Raw genomic sequence first — 24,978 nt, forward strand, 5'->3', positions numbered from 1 at the left:
TGAGTGGGAATGACCCTTATTTTGATAGTTCAGATTCGGGTAGTGACATTAGTGATAACGAGGAAGGAGATCCTGTTGATAATGATGAAGTGTTAGATCCACAACCTAGAACTTCTTCTAGCAAGATATACTTTGATAAAACTGCAAAGAAGGTATGTTTTCAGTTGTATATGATTTTTTTAAATGCTATTGAGTTTAGAGAGGCACTGCAGAGTTACTCTATTAAAAAATATGTGAACCTTAAGTTGAAACCTAATGAGAAGGAAAGGGTAAGGGCTAAGCGTAAGCATAAGGGTTGTCCTTGGGTTATTCTTGGAAGTATTGATAACACAAATTTTTTACTGTGAAAACTTACTTTTCTGTATACAAGTGTTCTAAAAGGACAAGAAATAAAATGTGCAACCCTTTGTGGATTAGTAAGCGTTACAAAGATAGAATTATGAGTGATTCATCAATAAAATTGCATAAGATTCAAGCACTTTTAAGAAAGGACTATAGGTTGTATGTTAGTAAAACAACCTGTAGAAAGGCAAAAATCAGAATTATGAATGAACATTTTGGTGATTTTGTTGAAGAGTTTTCTAGGTTGTATAACTATGCTGAACAGTTGAGGACCACCAATCCTGATACCACTGTATCTATTAGGACATTCAAGAATGCAGTTTCAGAAAAAGAGGTGTTTATGGGCATTTACATTTGTCTTGGGGCCTTAAAAAGTAGATGGAAAGAGGGCTGCAGAAGAATAATTGATTTAGATGGTGCTTTTCTCAAGGGTGTGTGTAAAGATATCTTGTTGTCTTATATTTCCAAAGATGAAAATAATCAAATGTACCCTGTAGCATGGGCTGTGGTTGATAAAGAAACCAAGGACACATGGTCATGGTTTCTTAGGTGCATCAACCATGATTTGGAACTTGAAGAAAATGGGGGTGAAGACTTGACAGTCATGTCTGATATGCAGAAGGTATGACTCTTCATCTGTTCATATTTTTCAGTTATTTATTACTGACTAGTTTGCTGCAATGATGTCTTTAATGTTTAACTATTGTTTTACATATTTTGATAGGGTCTTCATTTGGTACTTACTAATCTACTGCCAAATGCTGAGCATAGATGGTGTGCTAGATATATATGGGTCAACTGGAAGCAAGTTTGGAGTGGTGAGGAAAGGAGAAAAAAATTCTGGCAGGTTGCAAGGGCCCTATTTGAAGTGTACTTGCAAAAGAAACTTAATGAAATGATTGAGTTGGGTATTGGAATTGTGGAAGATTTGCTCAAGTACAACAAAGAGGCATGGTGTAGGGTCTTTTTTAAGGAACATAGCAGGTGTGATGTGGTTGAAAACAACATGTGTGAGACTTTCAATAGTTGAATTTTAGCTGCTAGGTTCAAGACAATTATCACTATGTTGGAGGAAATAAGATGCAAAGTCATGGAAAGAATAAATCAAATGAGGGATTTTTGTGAAAAATGGATCACTGATGTATCACCAATGGCTATAGAAGTTCATGCAGAGAATGCTGAATATGCAGCCAAGTGTGAGGTGAGATTTAATGGTGATATGGGCTTTGAGATTGGTGATCCACCTTATACACATGTTTTTAATGTGATGAGGAAGCAATGTAGTTATAGGTCTTGGCAACTAAAGGAAATTCCTTGTGCATATGCAATTGCTGCAATGCATTACAAGGAATGAAATGTGGAGTCATATGTTAATCACTGGTATCAAAGGGAAACATACCTGAATGCATATGAAAAGTATATTCAACCAATGACAAATATTAACATGTGGCCAAGAAGCACAAGACCACCAATTGAGTCACTTGAGATTACTCCCATGCCAAAAAGGCCAGGTAAAAATAGAAAGAAAGCTAAGAATGAAACTATTAAGAAGAATTTTGAAAAGGCTACAAGAAAGGGAAGAAAAATAACATGTTCTGTGTGCAAGTGTATTGGACAAAACAAGAAAGGATGTCCAACTTTGGTAAGCCAAAGTTTTTTTTATTGATGAATTTTACTCTTTTTGAATGTGTTTTTGACCTTTCCATATTTTTTTATAGAAAAAAGATTTCAGCAGTAGCTGTGGCAGTCAACCAAGTGTGCAAGCCAGCACTAGTACTGCAGCTGCTGCTGCTGAGAGAGATGCAAATGCTTCAACAGCTGAAGAGATGCCTGTAAATGCTAAATCAAGCAATAGAAGGATTGCAGGAAGGCCTTCAAATGCTCAAAGTGCACCAACATGTTCAGGAAGGCCTGCAAATGATTACAGTGCACCAACAGCTATAGGAAGACATGCAAATGCTACATCAGTTGGTGGTGTGATACCTGCACGTGCCTTAACAGCTGATATAAGGCCTGCAGTTGCTGTGATGCCCACTACCACTTCATCAGTAAGTGCTACTGCTACACAATCTACAACTCAGCTGTCTACTAGTGGTGTTGGTACCCAAAAGAGGAAGACTAGTACAACTTTGAGAGGTGGTGCAAATCTGACATATAAAAAACCAAGGCAAAAGAAGGCAAAAGAAGTAGGTTTTGGTGTGCTGTTTGGACCAAGTGACAGTGTGGTAGAGAGGGTAAGTTTCATATAATGTACTTTACATTTAACTGGTTTTAATTAGTGCATGAATAACTAATTTTTTTTATTTTTACAGTCTGGAAATACTGATAGAGTATTACATAGTCCAACACTTATTAGTTCAGTTCCAACCAATATTGACTTGGATTTCAAACCAAATGGACTAAGGTGGAAAGGTGGAGCTGTAATAACTTAAAGACAGCTACAACAACAAAGTAGCAAAAGATCAAAGGCAAAGTCATCTCCAACCACTCAAGCCACATCAAGCACTCAAGCCAGCAAGAATCAATCCACAACAAGCACTCAAGCAACACATTAGTGTAATTCTCTTTCTATATTGATCCCAAGTGTTGTTAAGATAATTTTTTAAGACTTCTGGTTCATTTTTGTTAAGACAAGCATTTTGATGTTGTTAAAAAAAGTATTTTGATGCCAATTATATATTGTAGATTTTTATGTTGGCAATGTTGTTTCTCATTAAATTTTAATTTCTTTTCATTGGACATACCAACTACATAGATCAAGCCATCTTAAATAATACAACAGATAGAAACCACATGATAACGATAATGATAATAGTGATATCAATACTAATGCTTGGTCTTTCATATCTTTCGTGCCTTCCGTATCTTCCCAGTCCTTGTTGCCTTCGTTGCCATCGATGTCTACCTTTATATTGTTCATTTTCATCGGCCCATCGAAAGAATCCACAACCAGTACCAACCTGATATTTTTGACAGCCCCAAAACATTCTTCCCGGATTGGTTGGTGTTCTTGACATCTTAAGTTTCGCGTAAAGTCCGCAATAACAAATTCGAACTGTCATGGTGTTGCAAAAAATTACATAAAAAATTAACTTTCCAATATTACAAGCATTGCAAGAAAAAAAATTAATGAACAAGAACTTGGAGAGAGAAAAATGAATGAAAAAAATGCTCAAATTACTCTAACAATGATGTTGGAACCAAATGAGAAAGAAGGAGCATTTATAATGGGTGTTGGAACCCTTTTTGACCGTTGGGGCCCTTTAATTTTTTGGCTGACGCGCGCCTAGACACTAAAACACACGCTCCTATGTGGTCCCAGCCACATAGGATGCCACATCAGAAATTGTGTTTAAAAAGTTGTTTTTTAATGAGTTCAGAGGTTTAGATGATAAATATGTAAGTAGAAGCGTCCAACTTAAAAAACTGACATAGTACAAGGATCCATAAGGTGATTTTGCCTCTAAACAAAAAGAAAAGATCTAACCGGCACTTCTTACTTAGTGACATGGTGGCCACTATCCTCAATTCATGATCATTTCTGAATTATGGGGCTTCTACTTTTTCTTCATAGTACATTTGTTTTTGTTTTTTAAAGTTTGATTTAGTAGTACGTAGTAGGTTTGTCTTGTGATATATCTGCCGTACGTATACCAAAATCATAACTCTTATGTTGAGTACAATAGGGAATTTTGTTATCTAAGTATGCACTTATGGTATGATTAGAAAAAGGAAAAAGATATTGTGTAGCTTTTTTAAAAAAAATAGCTCAAGTTTGGACATATAATGTATAGTCGGGTAAAAAAATGTCATTTTATGACCATTTCTTATTCTTTTTCAATTTGGGTCATTTTGGCCTACGTAGTCCATATACAATATTGATACAGTCTATATACAATACTGAAACAGTATATTTAACTTGGACAATTCGGCTCTTTTAAAAATATTTTAATTTTTTTTTGCTATAAATTTTTTAATTGATCAAATATTCTGCTTTTTTTTTTATTGTTTACAGATAATAATTAAATTATATAAAAATGATATAGTTGTTAAATAGAATATGTATCTATATAAGATATACTAGTCTAACAGCACATGCCTCGCACGTGTAATATTTGATTATTTAAAATTAAATAATTATATTTATTGTGAAATTTTTTAATAAAGTGTAAAAGTTCAAAGCACTTTTCAAAAAAATTTCACACTTTAATATAATAATGTAAACATAAACATATATACATATATATTTTGCCGCCAGAAGTCCAAGTGATTGATGGAACATTATTTTGCGTTTGCAATCTAGTGCATTTTTCCGTTGTTGCCATATGCTAAGAGAGACACATCAATTTGAATCATATTTGCATTATGATTATTTTTCTTTTTGTTTATAATAAAAATCTTTCCTTATTTTTAAAGTTAGATCTTTACAAAATATTAATTACATTCTTACTCCGTACTTAAATTTTTTAAAATCTGGTACTTCTTAAACTTTTCTTATTCTAATGGTTTTATATTTATTTATAGATTTTTCAAATTTTATTAAAATCAAATTTAGTTGATTTGGAAATTTTAATCTAATGGAAAAAGTATTAGTTGTTTAATTTTGATTACTTTTAATAAGAAAATATTTTACCATAAATATATTTAATTCATTTTCAACTCTTAAATTAGGAAGAAAATAGTGAAATTCTGATGACTTCTAATAAAATAGATTTTTGCTATAAATATATTTAATTAATTTTCAACTCTTAAATATTAGGAAAATATAGTGAAAAGACGATTTTGTCTAAAACAAAGACTTTTAATGAAGGACAATAAGTTCAAACAATATTTCTAAGGTCCTTCACACTTACTCTTTAATATAATAATGTAAATATAAATATATATTTTACATCATCACTTTTGCGTTTGTCATGCTACCTCTTTCCCAGAGATGCATTAACTTGAATCATACTTGTGCTACGGTTATTTTTTTATATGTTTAAAATTTTTTCTTGTTTTCAAAGTCAAATTTTTACAAAATCATTAATTACATTCTTATTACTTACTTAAAACTTTTAAATATTTGGTGCTTCTTAAATTTTTCTTATTCTAACGCTTTTATATTTATTTCTAGATTTTTCAAATCTTCTTGAACTCAAATTTAATTGATTTAAAATTTTTAAACTAATAAAAAATTATTAGTTGTCATTAATGTTGATAACTTCTAATAAACCATAAATATATTTAATTGATTTTCAATTCTTAAATATTAGAAAAAATAGTGAAAGACGATTTTGTCTAAAACAAAGACTTTTAATGAAGAATAAAAAGTTCAAACAACATTTCTATAGCCCTTTACACTTATATATATATATATATATATATCTATGTATATATATATAGAGAGAGATAAATAGATAGATAGATTATAGATTATAGATTTATAGATTATAGATAATTAAAAAAATAACACACAATGTAACGCTCTATCCCGCAATCTCATTTAAATAATCAAAGTAATTAAAATATATATTGCACATTTTCCAGCACCCTAAAGACCGTTTTTAGCTAAAAACATGGCTTTGGAGAATCCTTTTTTTCTTTTTATTTTTATCTTGCATTAACATGCTACACATGAAATAGGCTGGGTTTTCTGGATATATTTTCCACAAATTAAACTTCATCACATACAATCGAGTATATTTCTTTTTTGAAAAGAAAATAAAAGATTAACCAATTCATTCCTGATCATCAAAAAGAAAGAACATCCCTTGTGATATAGAGGAGGAATGTAATAGGTAAGTATACATCTTAAGAATTAGAAGGAACAAAACCTGTATCAAATCATGATTTAGTTATATTAACGTAGTTGTAAGACACTTAATACCTCAATATAAAAAATATAAAATATGATTCTTGCAATTACAATTTAGAACACATAAACTAATCACTTACCTTATCTAAAAGATTTTTAGCACTAACCTTATCTTCCACAATTAATTCAAGATCTTCTCCAATTGAGAAGTTGATGTCTTTCTTTCCCAGAATATCTATCGCAAATAGAGAAGATAAATAGTAAAGCACATAAAATTAATTTTTCAAAATGATAAAATAAAAACTACTCATAAAACACTTCAGAAAGATATCAAGAAAATAAAAACAAAACTAAAGTCTCATATGTAGCATCAATCCTAAAAGCGGTAACATAAAATTACATGAATCAATATTATTAACTAAAGCGAAGCAAAAGTGAGTTGATGAAATGAAATTGGCATACAAGAAAACCTTTAGGACAAGCCTATTTTAGTTGGAAAATGATTCTATTGACCTATTTTTGGGGTCTTTTTCTATTTTTTTTTTTTTTGGGGAACAAATCTATTAGTTAGAAAAGGATTTTGCCTATTTTTTTGGGACTTAATGCTGCTGCACGTACAAAAAACAAAAGTAAAAACAAAGGCACGGAATTTAATCATCATACCATAAACTTAGTAATTTGATAGAAAAAAATATTAATTTAATGACCTAAAGGAAAGGTTTTATCATAAATATATTTAATTATTTTACAATTCTTAAATATTAAAAAAAATAGTGAAACAACGATTTTATCTAAAACAAAGACTTTTAATGAAGGGTAAAATGTTCAAACGCTATTTGTAAGACCCTTCACACTTTTAATATATTATAGATTATAGATATAGATTATAGATGTATAGAAATTGTATAGTTCTATCAAATATGTATATGCATAAAATATATAAAAAAATATAACGAAAGTGTATGAAAATTATATAATTGTTGTATAAAGCATGTAAAAAATATGTACAGTTGTTATATAAATTGTGTATCAAAACTGTATAATTTTTTGTATAGAATATTTATATGTATAAGATTTGTATAGAAACTGTATAGAAAGGTGTGTAGAAACGGTATAGAACAAGCCAATAAATTGAAATGGCTAGAAAATGACATTTAAATTTCATGGAAATAGTTATTTTGAAGTGCCGTTTCTGTTCTTTTCCCTTAAAAAAATTGCTCAGTTGCATTTGGATCGTGACGTAATTTAGATCAATATATATATATATATATATATAAAGTCTAGAAATAATAATACATGTCATTATTTGCTTTCACTTTGATGATTTGTTAATGCTTTGCTCTAATATACATATCATTAAAGAGATCAAGTATATATGTTTAGCAGCCATTTCATAGGAATGAATACCAGCAAAACATATATAGGACAGTAATACAACTCCATCGATGGTGAGCAAGTTACGTTAAAATCCTTTTGATTCGAGCATTAACTTATTTTCTATTTTATACGATATATAACGATAATGTAATAACTAATAAGTTAAAAAAAAAAAATTATGTCACGATCCAAAAGTGGAGAGCCCTAATCAGCCACTCGATTGACAAGCCTAACCCTTCATGTGAGCCAACAAACCTCCAAAAATATATAAAAGAGTGGTCCAAATCTGTGTCAGATGCTCAGCTTCTCGTGTCATCATCTAATATGAATTATCAAAACGACTTAATTTGTTGATAATATATACTGTACTTTAGAATTTATTCTGCGCATTTCCACGTGCGAACCACTTCTCATTTACTTGCACAAGGCAGCCTCTAAACTCAAACATGACACCCTCTTTAATCAATTATCGTAATTAGCAGTTAAACACTACTTAATTATAATGATAATAACTAATAGTAGTATATACTTATAACTGATAGAAATAATTAATTAAAATAACAGCACGCCTAGAAGTTTTTAAATTGACTGATATGTACGGAATTTGTCTATTCAGGTAATACAGCCTACTGTACATTTCTAGAATGAGTATAAGTAAAGCCATGCAAACTAATTTTCACTGCCGCAAACATCTCAGAAAAGTAAATAAAGCTGTCATTATACTCCACTTTAAATAATTGTGCAACAAGATTCCTCTTTGTACACTTTAATTTCTTATTTCTTTATATATAATGCTGCTGTCGGCGTTAGTTTATGCATATCTCAACTAATTATGAAATATCTATATCCCCTTATCAATAAGTCTACCAAGGTTAGGATAGATGGAAGAAATGATTAATGTTTTTTGTCTCTAGGATTTAAACATGAGATCTCATGATTCTCAACCCACTTTATTGACCACTAAACAACTTCCTTGGTACACTTACTTTTTCCTATGCAGATTTATTTATTTGTTGAAGTACCTATTAACCCAAAAACAACAAAGAAAAGGAAAACTAATTAATTAATTAGTTAATCATTCTTCACCATGCAACATCTGTAAGCACAGAAAAGCCTGAGCTAAAAGTTCAAGAAACCCTAATTCCTACCATTAACACTAGAAGTTAATTACTATAAATACAAGCTTTCCCTTGTCTTATTTCATGTACAAAAATCAATGTCAAGGAAAATGACATCATTTTTCAGCTTCTCAACTTGCCTTTTCATCTCCTTCTTTCTTTCTAGTGCATTGCTTCATTTCAACCAATGCTATGCAAAGGAAAGACATCCTTCTTCTTCTTCCTTGGTGTTAAGTTTAACTCGTAGGAAAACCAGTCTTTCGATACCTAAACCTTCGTATAATTTAGTGAGAAAAGACTCAGAAACATTGGACATAAGGGAGCCACTGAGAGAAGTGAGAGATGGTTATTTGATATCTTTGAATATAGGGACCCCCCCACAAATTATCCAAGTGTATATGGACACAGGGAGTGACCTTACTTGGGTACCTTGTGGGAGCCTCTCGTTTGATTGTATAGATTGTGATGACTACAAGGATCACAAGCTAATGTCAAGCTTTTCTCCTTCATTTTCATCTTCTTCCTATAGGGACTTTTGTGCTAGCCCCTCTTGTATCGATATCCATAGCTCTGATAATCCTTTCGATCAATGCACCATTGCTGGATGCTCATTGAGTACCCTACTTAAGGGCACTTGCTCAAGGCCATGTCCTTCTTTTGCCTACACTTATGGTGAAGGTATCGTATCGGGAACCCTAACTAGGGATACCCTCAGAGTCCATGGGACCAGTTCAAACCCTAATTCTATTAGGGAAGTCCCAAAGTTTGTCTTTGGATGTGTTGGAACAACTTATAGAGAGCCTATAGGGATTGTAGGGTTTGGGAAAGGTCCACTTTCATTGACTTCTCAATTAGGGTTTCTTCAAAAAGGTTTTTCACATTGCTTCTTGCCTTTCAAGTTTGCAAATAACCCTAATATATCTAGCCCTCTAGTTGTAGGGGACCTAGCCATTTCCTCCAAAGAAAATTTCCAATTTACTCCTATGTTGAAAAGCCCTATGTACCCTAATTTCTATTACATTGGCCTAGAGGCTATAACTGTGGGAAATGGTGCCACTACACAAGTGCCCTTAACCTTAAGAGAATTTGATTCTTTAGGCAATGGAGGAATGTTGATCGATTCTGGAACCACTTATACTCACCTACCCAACCCGTTCTACTCGGATCTTCTCACCGCCCTTCGATCATCCATAAATTACCCACGTGCTGAAGATATCGAGGCACGGACAGGGTTTGACCTATGTTATCGGCTTCCGTGCCCTAATAACAACATCAATAGTCTAGTTACCGATGATTTCCCTTCAGTTACATTCCATTTCTTGAACAATGTGAGCCTTGTTTTGCCCAATGAGAATAATTTCTATGCCATGGGTGCACCACGAAACTCAACTGTAGTAAAGTGCTTGTTGTTCCAAAGCATGGAAGATTCTGACGAGGGGCCAGCTGGGATTTTCGGAAACTTCCAACAACAAAATGTGGAAGTTGTGTATGACTTGGAGAAAGAAAGGATTGGGTTTCAAACTACTGATTGTGCCTCAATTGCAAATTCTCAAGTGCTTCACAAGACATAGCTACATACACAAATAAACAAATAAATATTAATGGAAGTAATTGGATTCTGCTTTTGTGTCCAACAAAGACTAAATGGACCTCAGCTTGGAGTTGTGATGATTTTGAATTTAGTGCTTCTTGCTTTGTGATGCTTTTGTGTATTTATGAAGAAAGTTTCTTTTTTTTTTTCAAAAAAAAAAAAAAAAAAAAACCTATGATGAATCTCGTTCAATCCAAAGGACGACTGAGCTGGATGTATTCTAGTTTCTGGGAAATAAAGAAATCATTTTGAAATGTATCTACAATGCATTCAACAATATGAAGTATCTATTCTCTCTTTCATTTTACCCTTCTCTTCTTACAGAGAAATTAGCACCGACATGCATGTGCATGCACATGTTACGGATATTGATACAATAGTATGTGCAATGTAATCCCACAAATGAGGTCCGAAGAAATTAAAAAAGATTATTTATAATTGATTAACTTTTTAGCGGTGGGGGAACAGATTGTTAAGATTTTACGTAGGAATAGAAGTATATTCTTGTATTGCTAGAAAGAATAAGGGTGAGAATCCTACAATCTTATTACGGTAATGCATGTGCTATAATGAAATAAGTTCTCGATAGTATATAAAGCTCATGTAATTTTCCTGTATCATGTGATCATTGGAACTTCCTTTGGGTCGATTTTGAGGTCTTACTCTGATATCTTTTTTAAAGTTTCAAGTGCTTCTATTCTCTTTGACGAGAGCATTAGGATAACGGTAAAATTGTCTCCGTATAGATCAAAAGCTCAAGCTTTAGAAGCAGCTTCTAGTACTTGCGTAAGGATAGACTATCAACATCAGACCCTTTATACAACCTTCCCCTGATGTGGAATGCCCTTGTGCACCGAATTGCCTTTTAAATGCTTCTATTCTCATACTATATACTGCTTGTTCTTAAATCTTTAGATCAGTTTCTTCGTCACAGTTTAGCAGTCTTACAATTGCCAAAGAGATTTAAGATATCTCAGTGAAAGCGATTGATGCATAATAATTAATCATATAATACTAAAGATCGCATTATTTATATTATTAGAAAGCGGCGTAAATCTAAAACAAGTAGTGCTTGTCTACACAAGAATTAAGAATTGATCAACTCAACCAAAATCGCACCTCTCCTTTGTCTAATCTAGAATTACTACAGGTGCAAGGGCCGTGCCAGCACGACCCAACGTTAAGTTATTTTTAGTAAATTAAATTGATATTAATTTGAATTATGAATTATAAAACATGAATACACAAAACATATTAACTACGTGGTAGTATTTTTTAAGGAGCCAAGTCTTACAAGATAATTATGTATAACTTGCTCATATAAACAAAAAAATTCGATGCATTTAAAAATTTATATTTTTAATCATATGATCGAGATTTGCTATATTAAGTAGAAAATTTGAGATTAAAATTGATACATAAGACTTGACATTTGTTGTATAAAATAGAGAATAATTGTTGAAAAATATAAAGAGTTGTCACATGTGGATTGCAATTAATAACCCAGATTGTATTTTCTTACTAAGCCGCCATAGACATCATTTGCTTTCATTTTCTCTTTCTCTTTTATCTGTCAACTTGTTCTTTGAAGTTAAACTAAATTAATATTTTAAATTCAAATTTTAAGTGTTTCAGAAATTATATAAAATAAAAAATTATAAGTTACCATCTTTCATATTAATTTAAATTATCTGACTTTGAGAACACGATAAAACATACTTATGTAGATATTTTATTGAACTTTATTTTTGTGTATGTTCCTTCCATTAAAACGTGGAGTCTTTTGTTAGAGTGTACAAAAATAATGTTGATAGAATGTATTAATAATGTTGGCACTAATAATAATATTTGTATTATTTATGCTAATATTATTTCTTATACACTATTTGATGTACTGTATTGGAACTTGCATTTTTCAATTTTGATATATTTAAACAAAAGTTGAAAAAAAAAATGGATTGCATATACATCCTAAGATTCATCCGGAATCTAGCATGAGTTCAATATATGTTTTTTTGTTTCAATTTTTTTTGATACAAATTGAATTTAGATAATCAATCATCCTTTTAATATGTTTTTAGATATTTTAAGTTGTTAATATTGTAACCTATAATATTTTTGTGTAATTTTTAAATAATAGATGTTACTCTCTCTATTCAAATTTTTGTGGCATTGATAGTCAATTGTATTTTTAAAATAATTTAAATTATTAATTATTGTGATTTATAATATTTTTCTTCTATTTCAATTTAAGTGACATTGATATAATTTCAAGAGTCAACCAAATGTTTATATCATTTAAATTTTTAAAGTTGTAAATTATTGTGATTTATAGTATTTTTTTTTATGTATTTTATAAAAATATATAATAGATTAAATTGTTTATAGATATTTCAAGTTTTTAATTATTGTAATTTATAATATTTTTTTATGTAATTTTTTTAAAAAATATGTTACACTCCTTGTCCAAAGTCTTGTGTCACTGATAGTCAATTATATTTTTTAAATAATTTAAATTTTTAATTATTGTGTAAAACTTTTTCTACTATAATTTAAGTGACATGATACTTAGATGACCATAATAATTAATAAGAGGTGATATAGTAAAATCACGATTGAAGCAGCGAAATAAACATGTCTTAAATAACTCACAACAGCTAATTAGAAGTGATATAATAAAATTACTATAAAAGATACTTGTGAAAAAAAAGTAAGTGAAATCTTATATAGGACGTCAAGTTATTTTAAAACATCAAGAGTTAACTTATCATTTTATATCTATTTTATCTTTTTAGTTAAATATTGATTATGTATTTAATACTTAGATGTCTTATAATAATTAATTAGAGGTGATATTTAGAAAAATTATAATTAAAGCAACTAAAGCAAACGTGTCATAAATGTCTATTTTATTATTAGATATTATTAATTTTTTAATATGTAAATAGTTTATAATAATTACTTAGGAATGATAAAGTAAAATCATGGAGCAAACAGCTGAAGCCGACAGGTCGACGAAGAGCTACTTTAAATACTTAGATGACTTCTAATAATTAATTAGGGGTGATATTTAGTAAAATTACGATTAAAGTAGTTGAAACAAACATGCCATAAATGTCTATTTTACTTTTTTTTTAATTAAATATTATTATTTTTTAATATATAAATAATTTATAATAATTAATGAAAAATGATATAATAGAAAGTAAAATTACGATTGAAGCAACTGAAATAGACATGTCATAAATGTCTATTTTTTTTAAAATTAAATATATATTTTTTAATATATAAATGACTTATAATAATTAATTAGGGGCAATGTAATAAAATCACGATTGAAGCAATTGAAGCAGATAACATAAGCAGACATATCAGAATTTTCTCTTCAATATTAGAAAAAAAATTTAAATTAAGTGAAATTATAGTAACAAATAAGAAAAAAGGTAAATTATACACTTGATATGAAATTAAATAAAGAATAAAATTTATTTAATTATATCACTAATTAATTTTTACAAGAAATTATCATCTTACTAATCAATTTACTTAAATATAATATATTTGAAACAATTTTATACAATAAAAAGATAAATAAAAATGAAAAATAAATGGAAGATATAGGGTCCATGTGTGTGGAAATATATGCAAGGCATGTGATGACATTATGATAAATTTTATACTTGATATTATTGGTAATTAAAAAGAAAAGAATGGGTTTTTATTAAAAATTTTCATGAAGTTCAAGAAACAAAGCACAAAAAATTATCAATTTGAGCTCAGAACTTGAAATGAACGACCAAATTATCCTTAGATAAATTTGTTATGTCATTTCCATCCCATGATCAAACCACCTTTCTATAGAAATAGAAAAGATTGACTAAACTACAGTCACTCCTCTCTTATAACAATTATTAAAACAATATTTCACTATAATGGCTAGATTTCTTTTGGAACCGACCGTGTGCTCTATAACAATATTTCACTATATAGTAAAAAAATATCCAAAAAAATAACGCGATTACGGAGGACAGGAGAAGTTTGACTCTATATGAATAGCTGATTGCTGACTGATAAGGTGGCTCCGATATTACTACACCTACACATCAATCTCAGACTACTGAAAGCCCAACGAATACTAAATGGTTAATATGAAAGATGTAATATATAGTTTAATAGCATACTAAAGTATGTCACAGAACCTCATTACATTAGGAGAACCCATAGAAGAGAGTATCACATTGAACAATTTCTCATGAAATATCTGTACACAGTGTACAGTGATGGACAAATGGCACAATAAACTCATAAAAATCAGCACAAAGACATTAAACAAAGCCAACATTGTGATGAGAAGCACCAGCAGAGATTTAAGAGCAACAAGAAGCAGTAGCCGGTGTCTGCGCTGGCCTATCCATAAGAACCATCCCAGATGGATTTTGTGCCGGCTGAAGCCGAGGTAGTCTCTTTGCTGTTAAGTGAATAAACAGATTTAAAAAATATTCAGGTTGATAAAAATGCTAGCTTGGCAGTTACATGCAGTAATTAGTCTAACAAAATCCAACTTGGAAACTCTATGGCAGAGATATTTAATAGGAAAGATGAACCACCACAACATTTGTCAGTTTCAGAGGAACCAGCTATTCACTATAAGACGAGATCATTAGTCTCGAGAATGATAGAATTTAAGAGTGATATTGTACACGTGTTTATGCGTATATACAAACCAGTAATTTCAAAGACCTTCTTTGTCATTTCTATGATCTAATAGATGGTATCGTTAATATTATGTATCATTATCCACATTGAAATCCGTAGCAGCATAGATAATACATGGTTTATTAGTAAGAGGATTGAAAATGCCAGCCAAAAATTATATTATATATGTCAAGTACTGGTATTATTTCCAGTTAACACATCTAACCAATCTAAAGATCCAAAAAAGCAGAAAATAAATAAGCAGCACATTTTAAAACCATCATCTGGTGACTTATCAAACGATCCTCCATAACGAGTTTAATAATTTCTAGTTCCTCTATTAATATGTATCAAACTAACTTTTTGTTTCCAGTCCTGACATGTCATACAAAATGCATGTAAGTATTGGCTTAAAACTGATAATACAACGATAGTGATATGCATAGCCAATAAGAGTGTAAACATGACTTCATATGCAAAGACCTACCACAAAAGCAAGCTGGCAGGCCATAACACAACAAATAAATGCAAATATTACCTATTTCAGAGAAAACGTCATTAACATTAGCTGCAGTTTTTGCAGATGTTTCCATGAAGAAAAGACCATTCTCCTGTGCATATGTTTGTGCTTCCTGAAAAAGCAGTAATGCCAATCAGTAATGATGTATCTCAGTGAAAGAGCTGTTATCCAGAATACCAGTTCTGACATCATGCAATTGACCAAGAACTTTGACATCTTCTGGATGCACATATAAGTAATTGAATAGATAACCCCAAATCTCGTAGACACAAATCTATATTTGTAAAATGGGTCACAAACATCAAAAATTGACTCACTAACCAACTGAATTTTAGACCATGATGTTATTTTTAACTATCCAACCCCACTTTATGAGAAAAAATCCAATGATTGTTCAATGTTTTTTCTCCAACAGATACATTCAAAATGCCAGTTTAACGAACTCACTGGTTTTCTGTCCTGTACAAGGTCTTTTGACATATATAGTTTAGAGGAACTGCATATGAGGTTAGGCCAAGGGCATGGCCCAATAGTCTAAGTGTTGGAGTACAATCTAGGGTACCAATCCCAGTAGAAAGAACACTGTGAGTTCTGTCATATACCTAAATTTTAGTTGGTACAATTACTCAGTACCCATAATGGTGGGAATGTAGATACCCAATTAATTAGTCGAGGTGCACAATTCTCCACAGACCACCATTATCAATAACATCCACCTCAATCCCAATCTAGTTGGGGTTGACTATCTGGATCCTCATTATAGATTGTTCCACTTGAACAATTTCTTTCTAATAACCATTAGTGTAGGTTCTCTAACAGTAGAAATTCTCTAAATTTTTCTACTGACATACAAGGCTCACCGTTGTTGAGAATTCAATTAGTGTATCCAAAACCATCATTTTTCATGATACAAATTAAAGATATCACAAATACAGATCGTCAGCTTTAAATATGGAAGCCTACGGTTACAGCAAAATCAAGCTAGAACAGTGAGAAGGCAAAAATATTTCAGTTAAGAATCTGGAACAATGCCAAACCACAGTAAAAGAAATGAAACAAGAAGAAATTTTTTAATGGAACTACAACATTAAACATGCAAGCAAAAGTGGATGGGAGCAGAGTTGCTTAACTCTAACAAACCCCAAAACTTTTCAAGAATATCCCATAGGAAAATATCAATGCATGTTTTTATTATGATTGGAGTACTTGAGCAAGTGAAGTGCATTAAGGGGGAGGATAGCAGAGTTTTGGTGGAGGACGTTCTAATTAAGAAAAGATGGCAGTCGTATTTTCATAAGCTCTTGAATGATGAGGGGGACAGAGGTATCGTGTTAGGGGTATTGGAGTACACCGAGAAATCTCGTGATTTCGGCTACTGTCGGCGTTTTAAGGTGGAGGAAATCTGTGAGGCTATTCGCAAGATGTGAAGGGGTAGGGCGACGGGGCCCAATGAGATTCCGGTGGATTTTTGAAAGTTTGCTAGCGGAGCAGGGTTGAGGTGGCTAACCCATTTGTTTAACAACATTTTCAAGACCGCTAAGATGCTCGAAGCGTGGAGATGGAGCACGATGATCCCTTTATATAAGAACAAAGGGGACATTCAGAGTTGCAACAACTACCGTGGTATTAAATTGTTGAGTCACACGATGAAGATTTGGGAAAGGATGGTGGAGCGGAGGTTGAGGAAGATAGTGCCTATTTCGGAGAATCAATTTGGGTTTATGCCTGGTCACTCGACGACTGAGACAATTCACCTAGTGCGGAGGCAGGTAGAACAGTATAGAGAGAGGAAGAGGGATCTGCACATGGTGTTTATCGACTTGGAAAGGGCGTATGACAAGATCCCTAGGGAGGTTCTTTGGAGATGCTAGGAGGCGAGAGGGGTCCCAGTGGCGTACATTTGTTCGATTAAGGACATGTATGACGGGGTGAATACTCGGGTACGGACGGTGGGAGGGGACTCCGGGCATTTCCCAGTTTTGACAGGGTTGCACCAGGGATCGACTCTTAGTCCGTTTTTATTTGCCTTGGTGATGGATGTGTTGACGCAGAATATACAAGGGGAGGTACCTTGGTGTATGCTTTTTGCGGATGATGTAGTTTTGATTGATGAGTCGCGCCGAGGTGTCAATGATAAGTTGGAGGTTTGGAGACAAACCCTGGAATCTAAAGGATTCAGATTGAGTAGGACCAAGATGGAGTACTTGGAGTGCAAGTTTAGTGACTCGAGGCAAGAGGACGACGTGGTAGTGAAGTTGGAGTCGCAGACGGTTTGTAAGAGGGATAGTTTTAAGTATCTGGGGTCTATGATCCAGGGGAATGGAGAGATTGATGAGGATGTCTCTCACCGTATTGGGGCAGAGATTGGATGAAATGGAGGCTAGCCTCGGGAATTTTATGCGATAAGAAAATGCCTCTCAAGCTTAAGGATAAATTCTATAGAGCTGCGGTCCGGCCGACCATGTTATATGGGGCGGAGTGTTGGCCTGTTAAGAATTCTCACGTCCAAAAGTTGAAGGTGGCAGAAATGAAAATGTTGCGTTGGATGTGCGGATTTACGAGGGCTGACAGGGTTAGGAATGAGATTATTCGGGAGAAGGTGAGAGTGGCTTCGGTGGAGGATAAGTTGCGGGAAGTGAGGTTGAGATGGTTTGGCCACGTGATGAGAAGAGGCACGGATGCCCCAGTTCGTAGGTGTGAGAGACTGGCCTTGGAAGGTTTCAAGCGGGGTAGGGGTAGACCGAAGATGTACTGGAGAGGAGTGATTAGACGTGACATAGAGCAGTTATAGTTTACTAAGGACATGACCCTCGATAAAAAGGTTTGGAGGAAGAGTACTAAGTTAGAGAGCTAAGGTGTGTGGTCGAGTCGTAGTCTGTAAGTAGGAGGGTTAGGCGTAGCTTGGTTGGTAGTTCTAGATTTAGGAGGGTTAGGCGTAGCTTGGTTGGTAGTTCTAGATTTAGAGGAGGGGGGTCTTTGGTTGGGTAATTGCACTTCTTTTTTGTGGATGAAGCTTCTCTGTTATTTTATCATTTTTCTCGCCTTTTGGTCTACGGTCCTTCGTCTTGAGCCGGGGGTCTATCGGAAACAGTCTCTCCACTCCCTCGGGGGTAGTGGTATGGACTGCGTACATTTTACTCTCCCCAGACCCCACTATTTGGGAATAAACTGGGTTTGTTGTTGTTGTTGTTGTTGGAGTACTTAGAGCCCATTTGGATTGGCTTATTAAGTGCTTTTAAGCTAAAATTGACTTTTAAGCACTTTTGAAGTGTTTGGGTATATAAAAAGTTCTTATAAGCACTTAATTTTTAAGTTAAAATGCTAAAAATAAGCCAAAAGTCATAAGTTAGAAATCTTAACTTATGGCTTTTGGCTTAAAATGCTAAAAATAAGCCCAAAGCTATAAGTTAAGAGTTTCTAGCTTATGGCGTATGGTTCATAAGTCAAAAGCCAAAAGCCAATCCAAACAGGCACTTAATTTACCCACTTTCATCATATTTGTTTTTCCTTTTTTTTGATAGCTAAGAAATCTCTGACAGCTAGCAGTCACCTGAATCGAAACTCGGTGCATAACGGGCCCGCCCCTCTATTTTCCACTTAAATACCACGCATTTGCTTGCAGTTGAGATCGAGTCCGCGACATGCACCTAATCTATTCATCATATGTTGTGCTTGTTATTGCACAAACCACATTGCAAATTATACTTAATAGCTCCTTGAGCTTAATAAATGTCCTCAATGTGTCTGAATTGCTCATACTTTTTCCTTGTGATTATTGGCAACCTCCAGCCAAAAAGACCCTTGTGCTTTTCTTCTGAGTTGGAGAGAAGTTGGCAAAAGTATCACATAGATGAATAACCTATTCCTCAACTACAATCCCCTCTGCCGCTTTTTTTTAAATAATTGGTAACATTGTATTCTTCAGCTAGAGCCTAGAGGATATGCTGGAAACCTTTAGAAATACTTGCAAGGATCCTAAGAATTCTAAGAACAGATCTGAATCCTCTAATCCTATCTCTTTACACCAAAAGATAGAGATACAATGCAATTCCATTTAACCTTGTGAATGGAATTGGACATATCTTAAAAATTCATACTATTCCTCTCCTTCAACACAGTCCACCAAATGCAATGTGGGATTAGATTCTACCAGATCTTCTGTCTCTTGCTACCTCCTCTCCTGATCCAACAACTAAGTAAGTCAGTTGTATGTTCTGAATAGTCCATTTTACTTCTGACAAGTTGAGAAGCATGGACCATATTTGTGCTGTGAAAGGATAATGTAAGAAGAAGCGACTATTAGTTTCCCCTGTTTTCCCACATAAAGAACACCAGGGAAGTATGATCTTTCCTTTCCTCCTCAAAACTTCACATGTCAAGCATGCCTTTCCGATAGCCAGCCAAGTAAAGCATTTAACTTTTGTTGGTGCTGAGTTCCTCCAAATCTTTTTCCATAGACTTTGGTAGCTGCTGCTTTGTAAATTGCATTCCTTCTTGTATGCCCTGGCAACTGTGAAGATCCCGTCCTTGCTGTGAGACCATCTTACTGCATCTAAGGCAGTGTTGGTGCCTGCAAAATCACCCACTTCCTCCAGCAATTTGGCTACTCTCTCTATTTCCCAATCATTTAGTAACCTTCTGAGGTATAGGTTCCAACCTTGATTTGTCCAGCATTCACTAATCATTGCCTCAGAGTTGGCACACAATACAAATAGGTCAGGAAACAGTTCTTTAGGGGGGGTCCTCTGCCACTATTATACACACTATCTCCCAACAAGACGTTGCCCAATATTCCCTTCCCTTCTCCTTCGCTGTCCACATAACACTACAATTGCAGAACTCTTTTAATTTATGGATTATGGATCTTCCCCCTTTTTATTCCCTCCCTCTTTAGCCATCCAACACCACTTTCTCCTTGCCCCCAATACTTTCCCACTTTTTCCTCTTCGCTTCTCACTGGTCCTTAAAGATTTCACCTGTCCCCCTATTGCAAAGAGTGCCCCTAATTCACTTTACCTATGCATACATGCATCCTTCATTTGCTTTAACATATCTATGTCAAAGAGGTATGATATGAGTACAGTAATTACAGAGGATTCTTTAAAAGACACTAAAAACCCACCACCACCAACACTCCACCCTTTCATCTCCCAAAAAGAAAGAGAAGAAAAGAAAAGATAACATGTAACCTTACTGAATACTTGCATAGTTACATATCGGATTAACAGTAGTTGAGTCCGTGTAACGTCAGTCTAACTTCCTTCCCTGAGTTCTTTGTTTTTCTTTATTAAATTTTATCTTTGCTTTGCTTGGTTGTTTATTTCTCATCGTTTCTTTTCTTTTATACTTCAATTTCAGATTGTGTTTCCAAAAACATTTTCCTACTCATTCATATGAAATATAGTTCTTTTCTTGGTGAGATTTCTGACATTGGGTGGTTGAATCTATGAAAGACGCGCAGTTCAATACAAGACGGAAATAAAATTAGAACAAGAAAATTGCAAGTATAATCTGTGTTTACTTCAAAATTAGAAATTTAGAATCAACAAATCCAGAAATACTGATATTTTAATTTGAGACGAACAAGAAAATTATCTTCATTCCAGACTAGAATCTAAGAGTAGAAATTAAATTGCTCCCTTTGAATCCATATCAAAGGAATTCTCATTAAGGTATATATGCATAATCAGTATTCTTTTTCAAGCACTCAGGCACAATTAGCACACTAAAATTTCACTGTATATGGTATCCAAGCCGATTGGACAGATGAGAACCATGTACCACTAGATTTTCATGCTCAGTAAATGAGCTTCATATCATTGCTATACATGAAATCTCTGCCACTACAGTCTACACTGATAACCCACAAAGAACCTGAGCTATTATAGCCTTAAAAAATCAAGTACGAAATGCAATTTAGTTGCTATCCACGCTATGCGTGTCAAATGAAGACACCAATGTTTTATCCTTGAAAATGAAGTTACTCTATACCGCTTTAAAACCAAAAATCAATCAATCCTCAAATGAAAAGGCACTATTCTTGTGATATAGTACACTTCTACCTTAAGAAGTAATCGAATCATGTAAACTAACATTTAATCCTCATTCTCTATTCCTTGGTGAAATTAAAGATTGCACGTCAATTTTTTCATCAACTCTAACTGACAGAGAGAGTGAGCTGGGGGCAGAGGACCCTCCTCCCCCCCCCCCCCCCCCCCCCCCCCCCCCTTTTTTTTTTCAAAAGCAACCCCAGGAAGATAAAGAAAAGTGGGGAAAGGAAAAAAAAAGAAACACAAAAGAGCAAACCAACAATGAAGATTTAAGCACATGCATCATGTTAATTCAAATGACCAGTTTACATTTCAAGTATGGGCATTAACATGAGAAGGAGAAAATAGCACGGCTGGATGCCTCAACCCCTTAGGATACACCTTCTAAACCCTGAATAGCATAATATTCAGCTGGTCATCTTGGACTTGTAGTTGAAACTATCACTCACCCGACTCTTAGATACCTGGGCAGGTTATGAAATCATATGCCTAAACTAGGCTATCTGTGGTGCTTCCGCACATCACTATCTATAGCATGGAAACTATGATTAGTTAGAAGAATGTATACTAACCTCCGCAGCAACTTTTCTTGCATCTAACAAATCTGCCTTATTTCCAGTAAGTGCCATCACCATATTTGAATTACCTGGGGCTAGCGTGAGATAGAAAGAAGTTAAGACATATGAACAAGCAATATGTTACATTGAAAGAACACTGATGTATGCACCACATTGGAAAAGGAACCAGTGCTTAGTTCCTCTGATCTGGCCAAGCATCATTGTATGACAATGTTCAAGTTCAGACTCACCCAAGGGCGAATCACTATATCCAGCCCATCCCTTCATATTACCCACCAATTGAGAGTCAAAAGTAAAGAGAGTTTTTCAGCATTTGTTGGCCATCAAACTTTATCGTAATTCTAAGAAGCTGAAACCCACCCTAATTATACATTGCCTATTTCTTACGTTAATCGAAGTTGGAACGTTTGCATACAGCATTACAAGAATGAATCCTGAGATAAAGTTACCTTGTGCTTGAAGCTCCTGAACCCACTTTTTTGCTCTCTCAAATGATGCCTATAAATAACGAATTTGAGAAAGCCAGTTAGCAAGCTAACATGCTAGCAGCTATTTGGAAGCAATATAGAGTGAATTATAAAGATTCAACAAAATCTGGTAAACTAACTTACTTGATTTGTTATATCATAAACAATAATAGCAGCTGCAGCTCCTCTGTAATACATCGGAGCTAGACTGTGGTATCTCTCTTGACCTGCTGTATCCCATATTTCGAATTTTACAGTTGCATCATTTACAGCTACTGTTTGGGAGAAAAATGCAGCACCTATGGTTGATTCCTACATATAAAATAAGCGAGCTAAGTCAAATCTCAAGGTCCCAATGGAAAAATATCAGTGCAGAAACCATTCAGTTTCACATATCAAATGGTAAACTTAGGCACCTACCTGAAATTCAATAAATTGACCTTTAACAAAACGCAGAACTAGACTAGATTTTCCAGCTCCAACATCTCCAAGGAGCACCTAAAAACCAAAGACACTTCCTTAGCTTATCAATGTCAGGGTCAACACATCAAGTTCATAAACTTACAGCTAAGAAAAAAAACTACAACATTAGAATAATTCTTTTTTAATCAGGAACTACATGATTAGAATAATTGAAACAATGATCTCATAGTGTAAAGTATATTTATTGAAACAGAATACCAAACATTAAAGGGGAAAGGAGCACGGAAAAATTGAAATTCAAGATTGGAAGTACTCATCATTGTACGAATAATATGGACTAACATGAACAATAAGTATGCACTTCAACAACAACATACCCAGTGTAATCCCACAAAGTGTGGTTTAGGGAGGGTGGAGTATACACACCTTACTGACAAAACAACAACAACAAACCCAGTGTATTCCTACAAAGTGGGGTCTGGGGAGGGTAACATGTACGCAGTCCATACCGCTACCTTACTACCTTACTGACAAAAGCAAGACTAATATACTCCAACAAGCAACACTTCCATACAACCACAAAAAGCAGCAACAACAACAACACACCCAATATAAACCCACAAAGTGAAAGTCTACGCAGACCTTACCCCTACTCGATAGAGAGTCTGTTTCCAATATACCCTCAAGCTCAAAAGAGAGTATAGAAAAGAAAGCATACATACAACCACAAAAGGCATCAAAATAAAATATACATCACATAGCAACCAAAAAAGAAAAGAACAAAAACCAAGTTTACGTTGATAATTTAGCCTCAGCAAATAATAACCAAGTGAAAAGATGCATTTTTTATCATATTAGAGTCAAGGCAGAAAAAAAGAAGAAGAAAGAATCCATATCTAAATTTTACATAGAAAAAGCCAAAGAGCAATAAATGATTGAAATTGAGCAACTTTTCTGACCAAAATTAAAACCAAAGAATTGAAGAGGAGCAAGATGAGAAGAACGTTGATGGAATTTAAGGTAAACCCATAAGGTAGAATTGATAAATAAAAGATACTTTACCAATTTGGCGTTCATATTCTTGTTTCCACTTGTTGCCATAGCTGCGAAATTGTGAATTGTGACTGATCGAAATTGTCAAGTGATCATTTGGTTGGAATTTAGACACGGGAGAAGAGGAGGGGTTGACGTCAACAATAAAAACGACACCCCACCAAACCGATCTTCCTCTCTCTTTTTCATCTTTCAGCATATACTTGTACCCTAAACTTTAATTTCATACTACTCTCTCAGTTCCTTGTTTAACAACTGAATTATTGGAGTATTTTTTGTATTTCAAAATTAGTGATTGATTCATAATATATTGGAAATTTTTTCTAAATTTATTCTTTATTAAATGTGTATTGAAAGTAATATATATGTGTATTTGCTTTTTGTAGAGGATAAAAATAAGAAAACATAATAAATTTTTGTCTTTATTTTTTTTTTAATATGTGTGTTAGTATCCAATAATTATATTATTGTGAAACGGAGGGAGTATTATTCTTCAACATTTCACATTAAACTGATCAATTTTATTTTCAAATGGTAAATCAACAAATAATTATTATTTTATAAATTTTTTAAATTAAAAAAATGAGAAAAAATAATTTAATATAACTATTAATTAAGTAATCATAAAAAGAAATCAACCAAAATTCTTATATTATGCCTTCATATAATTAGGGTGACAAGTTTTCTGCTTTTTCTAAATAAATAAAATTGTTTATTTATAGGTTTGCACCGTATTTGTAATCTATGATCTATGGTCTATGATCTATAATAATAATAATAATAATAATAATAATAATAATAATAATAATAATCTATAGTCAATATAATCTATAATCTATATGTATAATCTATAATCTATAATCTATATCTATAATCTATATCTATAATCTATAATATATTAAAAGTGTAAAGGACCTTAGAAATATCGTTTGAACTTTTTGTCCTTCATTAAAAGTAAATCGTCATT

At 33.2% G+C, this 24,978-nt stretch overlaps 2 protein-coding genes across 3 annotated transcripts; one reads left to right on the forward strand and one right to left on the reverse strand.

Moving 5' to 3' along the window:
- Positions 1-8,744: 8,744 nt before the first annotated feature.
- LOC107857985 (probable aspartyl protease At4g16563) lies at positions 8,745-10,205 on the forward strand. Its single transcript, XM_016702734.2, has one exon. It carries the CDS (start codon positions 8,745-8,747, stop codon positions 10,203-10,205), a length of 1,461 nt encoding a protein of 486 aa, XP_016558220.1.
- A 4,160-nt stretch (positions 10,206-14,365) lies between these two features.
- Positions 14,366-24,225, reverse strand: LOC107858980 (ras-related protein RABF2a). Of its 2 annotated transcripts, none has more exons than XM_016703817.2 (7): positions 24,021-24,225; positions 22,956-23,033; positions 22,680-22,847; positions 22,518-22,566; positions 22,063-22,142; positions 15,459-15,552; positions 14,366-14,693 (listed from the first exon to the last, which is right to left on the reverse strand). In XM_016703817.2, exons 1-7 carry the CDS (start codon positions 24,057-24,059, stop codon positions 14,593-14,595), a joined length of 609 nt encoding a protein of 202 aa, XP_016559303.1. In that variant the 5' UTR covers positions 24,060-24,225; the 3' UTR covers positions 14,366-14,592. The 2 variants fall into 2 exon arrangements, with proteins under 2 accessions (XP_016559303.1, XP_016559304.1); XM_016703818.2 differs by having other exon boundaries at positions 22,063-22,136; positions 24,021-24,221.
- Positions 24,226-24,978: the final 753 nt, after the last annotated feature.

The sequence above is a fragment of the Capsicum annuum genome, chromosome 2 (assembly GCF_002878395.1).
Source record: "Capsicum annuum cultivar UCD-10X-F1 chromosome 2, UCD10Xv1.1, whole genome shotgun sequence".
Lineage (NCBI taxonomy): Eukaryota > Viridiplantae > Streptophyta > Magnoliopsida > Solanales > Solanaceae > Capsicum > Capsicum annuum.